Source organism: Penaeus vannamei, chromosome 17 (genome assembly GCF_042767895.1).
Source record: "Penaeus vannamei isolate JL-2024 chromosome 17, ASM4276789v1, whole genome shotgun sequence".
Classification (NCBI taxonomy): Eukaryota; Metazoa; Arthropoda; class Malacostraca; order Decapoda; family Penaeidae; genus Penaeus; species Penaeus vannamei.
This window is the reverse complement of record NC_091565.1, coordinates 43,141,404-43,148,903: the sequence shown is the minus strand read 5'-3', so window position 1 is coordinate 43,148,903 and position 7,500 is coordinate 43,141,404. Positions and strand designations below refer to the sequence as shown.

Sequence of the window (7,500 nt, the reverse complement as noted above, 5' to 3'; positions counted from 1 at the left end):
CAAAGCTATTTCCGAATTGAAATGCAAACGGCATCCTAGTAAGAACAGGAGTGTCAGATACAGCGTAATTTAATACATTAAGGACGGACAGAAAAGACTCATTTGTGTATATGCTCTCCAAAGTCTGACATATACTTCTAGTGGACAGATATGAACATTAAATTTCATCAACTGAAGGTCTAAAATTGTCCATCAATGTACCTTCTTTTTGCAAACTTTACCTTCTTCACTTGAACTCCTTTTTATAAAGCTATCCTTCTTCTGTAACATAACTAACTATCCTAAGGGAGACACTTTGCACCCTTTGAATAATACTGAAAATTTCTATCTAGTGTACACTATCACTAACATGCATATTGCCTCCACTCTTTACTCCTCTCTGTAAAAAGTGCTTTCCCCTAAACTTATCAGTCCTTTTTGTGAACTATAAATAAAACTGCCAGTGAATGCAAAAAGTTTCACTAGTGAAAGTTTTTACCATTTTTCCAAATATTACTATTCCCATAGCTTACACTCTGGCAATAAAAAGCACTATGCACAAGAGAAAGTAATCAAATACTGTTGTTTTAATCTTTAGCCAACTTTAATAGCAACCAACCAACATGCACCATCAAAAAATAATGAAGTATTGACTCATCATACAAACAGCATGCACTCTGTTTGATAGTGGTAATTGCAAAACACAGAACAATGTCTTATCCACCCGGGGTACACTGCTTACCCAACGAAGGGATACTTTAAAACTTCAATTCAACAAATATGGGAATTGAAGCTCATCATCAGTTTTGCTTTTACTGATTACATTAATCTTAAATTGATTAAAGTGCATAATTCTTTAAAGTTGAAAACTGCAATATTAATTAAAATAACAAAAAATCAGACACAGCAGTATAGTTATTCTTCAGTGTAACTAATAATATTTTATTAACATACCAATTGGTATCCATACCAATTGTATTTAGTCCTGAACTGTATAAATTTGTTGAAAATAAGTTTTTAAGGTCAAATGATAAAATTTTTATGTAAAAACTGGGTTTGCTGATTGCCTGTTAGTGGGTTGTCTGAAGCTCAAAAGCTTTAATAACTCTGTGAACTATATACCTCAATGATTATCTTATTCACTACAAGGACTGACACTAACTTCTTCGCTTGTATGAAAATCTAATACTGGTGATTTTATAATAATTATTTTTTAAATATAAAACAAACCAATCTTTAAATATCATGTATCATCATGAAAATTTATAAGCACACAAAAGAATCATCAGTATGAAATTTTACAGTATTAGATTGCCCTTTAGACTGATTTAGATTGACTCACTATGTCAAAAGACTGAACATCACTTTAAATGCAGTTTAGTTAAACATTAAACCACAAACTCCAACAATGGGCAATGTGTAAGACATGTTTGTTCTTATCATGCCTTAGTATATAACTGGTTGCTATCTTTTACATAAATAAGAAGAAGTTACATAAAGTTGGAAATGATTATGCTCAATATCTTTTACAACAGTATATCACTAACATACATTGTCTCTCTCCACAGATATAATACAATGCACTGGCTACATATAAAAAAGAAGAAAAGCTGTCTTTTTCATTTTGTTTCATGATTCAGCATCTATGTTGAGCCACATATTATAACTTTGTTTGGTGCAAGTATCCCAAATCCTCTTCTAGTCTGACAACACAGAATACATCTCAATTTTCCTGTGGGGTCTGTGACTTGTTCCTCTCATCGTCTTCAAGCAAAGAGCTTTGAGATGCCATATATTAAAAAGAAACAAATAAAATATATCATTTGCATACTTATTTCTCATGTATTTCTGAAAACAATGGCAAAATCTAATTCTAAATTGGATCTATTGATATATTCTGCTGCTTAAGACACTGAAAAGATGAGATTGTCAGAGCTAAAATGTGCACGGGACACAGGATCACGACTTAGATCCTGAGGTTAGAAGCATGCTAAAGTGGTTCTTCTTCCAGTTAGCAGTCCATGCCCAATTGTGACATGTAAATAAAGAAGTAAATACTATATGTCTTTATATATAATCATATAACCTTTGTACAAATATCTTTTTTATCTATTCATTAGTATTCCCTTGTAAACAACAAATACTGTTTATTTACCAGTTTTTGTGATCAGCTTAAATAAGTCATGCAACTATGAAGATACAGATTTATCTTAAAAGGCTTAACTGTACTGAACAAAAGCAAAAGTGTTTTTAAAGGAGGATCAGAAACTGGATCTTATGTTTCTTATACATACAGTCACCTTTAGATGCCATATCATCAATGTTGATTTTAATGTGACAGTGAATTTCAAATTCATGGTGATTGCAATTTCGAGCAAACCCAAGTAATTTTCTGGTTATAATGATAGTAATAACAATAGTGATAATAATAATTATGATAATAATAATAATAATAATAATGATGATGATAATAATAATATTAATAATGATAATCAAAAAGAAAGAAAGAGAGAGAATAATGTGGGTGACATAGAAAGAAAACTTCAAAATAAGACAAAATGATGTTTAAGTATCTCCATAAGTTGCACGTTATATCTTCTCCTTCGATTTGACTATCACCGAGTGAATCATAAAAAAACTAAATGAACAGTAAATAAGGTGAGTCCATGTCAAATGGTGCATAACCTCGACCCACAATTTGCTCCTACTGATTGCCAAAGAAGGGAAAATATAGGAAGAAAAGGAAAAATAAGGGAAAAGGAGATAGAGAAAAGGAAGGAAAAAATAAAAACCGAGATGCATCATCAAAACAGATGGTTTCCAGCCAGAATAATGGCTAGCATTTTGAAAGTTAGGTGAATGTTTTTGTTGTTATTTTGAAATTTCAAACACATGTAGGAACAATCTAAGAAACTGACATCTAACACTTTTATCTTTTTAATCTTTTAATAATCATCATGACTAGTATAAGTGATCTTGTCAGGATAAACACCTAAACTGACTAGTAATACTTAGGGCTTTCAAATCCCAGACAGAGATGTTGAAAGAGACATACATCAGTAAATAGAGAATGAATATATAACAGAATCTCTTCCGAAAGCCAAATCCCAGAGTGAATTAGCACCTGCATCATCCTTTCTCAGCCAATTCCACTCTTCATACCTTTAACTGAAGCCTAAAATTTACAAAATAATATATCACAAGTACTCTTCAAGTACGGAAGCCTTACAAAACTGTTTCATTAAAGACTACTACACATATCATACCTATAAACTCTTACATAATCATTATAACATAACATAAAACTACCATCACATGGCAAACTTTTATTTTCTTGAAATATACATCTTCAGATTATAAACTTCAAAATAGAAATTCAACCTGAACTATATAATTAATCAGCAACGGTAACTATAAGTCTAATATACACACAAGTGCCTCGCCAGGTTGCAGGCTGATGCTGCGGAACTTGACATATCCTGCGTGGCCATGCGAAGAGGCTAAAACTGAGCCTCCGAAATAGAGGTGGGAGAGGTCTTTGGTAAGGACATTCTGCCCGAGGTTTGCCACAACTGCAAACTGATTCCGTCGGGGGAAGAAACGGTCAATGACAATAAGGTCTGCATCAGCATAGCGCACCTGGGAGGGAATGAATGTTTTCCATTAGAGATTATATTTTGTTTATCAAATTATTTCTTTCCAATTAGACTAATAGAAATAATATTGTATCACTAATATATGCCAGAGACAATGAAAAGTATAATACATAAAATCATATGCATTGAAAAATTAACTGCAGCACCTCTTGCTGGTGTAAATTTAAATAAAGAAGAAGAAGAAGAAGTAGCAGAAGAAAAAGAAGAAGAAGAAGAAGAAGAAGAAGAAGAAGAAGAAGAAGAAGAAGAAGAAGGGGAAGAAGAAGCAGCAGAAGAAAAAGAAATAAAAAACAAAACTGGAGAACTTCAGTCTCTTACCCTATAATTTGATGTCTTAGTAGGATGATAGTCACCCTTATAATCGAAGATTCCATTGATGTACATAGGGACCTGAAACATTGAAAAATATTGATAATCTTTAACTAATGAGATAGCATCACAAAGGAATGACAAATGTTTCCTGAAGCAACAGATCATAAAGTAGGTCTAACAAGTTATTTTCTGTTCTTTAACAAAATATTGACAGAAATATGTTGTAATTTAATGTTTATGGCAAACTGGATAAAAAAGTAATCAAAGAAATCCTAATCAAATTTTGCATTTAATCCCATAATATTAGCTGTTATGCCTTTTCAAGTTCAATAGAATTAGATATAAAAGATGGCAGTGGTATGTCTGTAGGAATTAGGGAAGACAGTCTTTACTTCATTTCTCATGTCACTGTTATATCATAAAAAAGGTCAAACTGTGCTTATATAATCTTTCTACCTCCACAATGATGTACATATATTGCTGTAACTAAGAATATAAAGCAAAACACCTTACCTTTTCCTGTCGTGCAGTGACCATCGCTTTGAGCGCAACAATTGTATTATTCTGAGCATTTACATTAGCCTCCTCCCAACCTCTGCTAAGACTTTGCCACGGTTTTGCAGAGCTGAATCCTGCATTAACATTTTCATTCCATTGCATAATAGAAGACCATCCATTATCCTGAAAAAAAAAAAAAAAATCTTTCTTTACAAAACATTAACTATAAAAGCATGATCTATCATGATCTAGACTAGGGGTTCTTAATCTGGGGTACATGGATGAGTTTCAGGAGGTCGATGAGTATCAGATAAAAATAACATCACTTTATGCATGATTTTTTTTTTTTTTTTTTTTTTTGTCAACTTTAAAGTTTAATAATGCTTTGTGTATCTCATATATATGAGACAATCAAATCTCAATAAATAAAGTACATTATGCACATTTCATTCAAAGTTGTGTTTTTATGAATATTTATTGAAAAGGGGTCCACAGGTTTCATTAGATTCTTAAAGGACCCAGTGACTCTATAAAGGTTAAGAACCACTGATCTAAACATACGTAAATAGGACTGTAGTATGGAGTTCCAAAACGAATGAACTCTTTTATTTAATATATAAATTCCTCTTCCAGTTTACCTTTGATGCTTCCGAGAGCCCAATTTCATCTCCATAGTAAAGAGTTATTGTCCCTGGGAAGAAGAGCAAGAGGAAGGTCCTGCCAAGAGGATGATTATGCGTGAGGTCACTGATGCGTTCCCTCCAGATGCCACCCATGTTCCAGTTGATCCAAGGCAGGGAGGCATGGTTATCCCAGGCAGTGGTAGAGTTGAGGACTTCTGGTATGGTCTGCAGGATAAAGCAGTAAAAGATACAGAACAACTTCTGGTTAGATTTACTAAATTCCTCCAGTTCCTGGATGAATCACAGCATGTGTGTGTGAAAGAAAGAGAGAGAGAGACAAAGAGAGAGAGAGAAAAAAATACAATAAATTCACAAAACTATGACTTCGGAATAGCAAACCACTTGATGAGTGAAGTAATAAAAAAGACAGAGGCAGCTTTGGAGACTTCAACTCACCTGGGCTGACCCTGTGAGATCCACTGGAGCGTCAATCAGGTCTACAAGATCCAAGACACGATCAAGTTGTATCGAGTTTGACACCTTGAGGCTGGAGAGTAGTTCAAGTGGCACCATCATGACCCTGTGCTCTACACCGTGACTAAAGTGGTCGAGGGTATTCCGCCACTCGTGCATGGCATCCAGAAGCTCAGGATTGGTCATAAACTGTTGAACAAATTTCTTTACTTAGGTATATCTGTCTAGCTGTTTATTTATCTTTTATAATTTATATATTTTTTTGTTTTGTTTTTTATCGTTTGTTATTATCTTGTAGGCATCTACTATATAAAATATATATATGTATGATTTAAAAAATTAATATTAGCAAAAATAGCAAAAATTACAAACAAAACTAGTATATTTCTTGGAACTCCTGCACTTAAATGAAATCATTATCTATAGATATTAATTTTATAAATCTGGAAGAAAACTTGTCTTTCAATATATAAAAAGAGTGTTGAGCCAAACACTGCAGTCAACAAACCATAGTAATGTCTGGGAAAAAGAAACCATCGACTCCAAGGGATAACCAGTAATGCAAAACTTCCGAGATGTGTGAGAGCGGCATTTGCCTGACATTCTTCTCACTCGCTGGCATAACTGTGTGATTTGCATCAGCTCCTGTGAAGTACAATAAATCAATGTGTTGTAGATAAAACTCTCTGCAGTGTTTCTGAATACTCTCAGAAAAAAAATATATATATATATATAATACTTATAATACTGGAATAATCACTGCATAGCTTACTTGAAATAATTTTCCACCAAAGTATACCACCAAAGACCACAGTGGACACATTAATGAATATTACTTCCTTGTACTCATACCTAAATTAGGATTGGTTTTAGAAGTGAGAGGAATGTCCATCAGCAGGTACATGTTCTTTTCATGGAGTACAGCGGCCAGGAGGTGGAGATCCTTGTTACTTCCAAACATTGGATCAACGGCAGTGTAGTTGGTGATGGGGGTGTGGCTGTGTAAGTAGTCCCTTGTTTCCAGGACTGAGTTCAGCCTGATTGCCTTTATACCTATGTTCTGTGTGTAATATGAAAATATTATTGTTAAATAAATATATACTGAGAATGTTGATGATATGAGGTACATGCATTCTGTACATGAAATACCATTAGGTATTAGGTATTCTTTTCCATTTAAATATAAAACATAAATAAATGGAAAAGAAAGGAATCACTGAGACCATTTCACTCACCTTTAGATAGTCAATTCGATTCAAGACACCTGTAAGATCACCAATCCCATCATTATCTGTGTCTTGGAAACTCGGAACATATATTTCGTACATGACTGACCCCTGCCACCACATGTGCGATGGGTTGCATTCTGAACCTTGCGGCATCTGAGGAAAATGAGAAGAGCTGAGTATATTGAAATGCTGAATCCTTCAACCTCTAGTCTACACTCCATGGCTAAAAAATATTTGAAGCTGTTAGATCAGTATGAATAATATAAAAAAGAGGAAATTTTTGTGAAACACCAGCACTTCTGCTGCTAGCCCATTTAGAATTCCTGCTCAAGTTGGACTTAAGACTGTAAGTCATCCACAATAGATCACAGCAAGTTTTATGTGAATCTGACTGAAACTCAACCAATAAAGATTCCGATTTTGAAAGCTGCTAGAGAAATTAGCAAATAAGAATTACCACAAAAAGGCAAAAATAGACTAACCTGAATAAGAAGCCCAATGCCTATGCACAGGAGACATATTAGGACCGACATATTTAAGAGCACACATGAGTGACGGATTCGGTTCCAGTTCCACTTGACGTAGAAGGCATCCTTGTACTTGGCGCTGATGTGCACATCGTCCCCTACCATGCAGCGGCCAAGATGTGGCTGTATTGAGGGTTTTGTAATATCGTGATTATCTCTTCTATTTTACTTCTATTTTCTAATCTTTTAGTACAATTTCATA

At 34.0% G+C, this 7,500-nt stretch overlaps 1 protein-coding gene across 3 annotated transcripts in view; it reads right to left on the bottom strand.

Annotated features, from left to right (window-relative positions):
• Positions 1–7,500, bottom strand: part of LOC113824177 (amino acid transporter heavy chain SLC3A2) — a 20,567-nt gene that overhangs the window by 223 nt on the left and 12,844 nt on the right. For all 3 annotated transcript variants that reach the window (XM_027376925.2, XM_070132347.1, XM_070132348.1), the window contains 9 exons: positions 7,254–7,421; positions 6,778–6,924; positions 6,395–6,602; positions 6,051–6,187; positions 5,525–5,731; positions 5,084–5,293; positions 4,461–4,628; positions 3,954–4,025; positions 1–3,618 (listed from right to left, as the gene is read on the bottom strand). The exon at positions 1–3,618 is cut by the window's left edge and continues 223 nt beyond it. In XM_027376925.2, the coding sequence (XP_027232726.2) occupies positions 3,391–3,618; positions 3,954–4,025; positions 4,461–4,628; positions 5,084–5,293; positions 5,525–5,731; positions 6,051–6,187; positions 6,395–6,602; positions 6,778–6,924; positions 7,254–7,421 (1,545 nt within the window). In that variant the 3' untranslated portion in view covers positions 1–3,390. The remainder of the gene's footprint in view (positions 3,619–3,953; positions 4,026–4,460; positions 4,629–5,083; positions 5,294–5,524; positions 5,732–6,050; positions 6,188–6,394; positions 6,603–6,777; positions 6,925–7,253; positions 7,422–7,500) is intronic.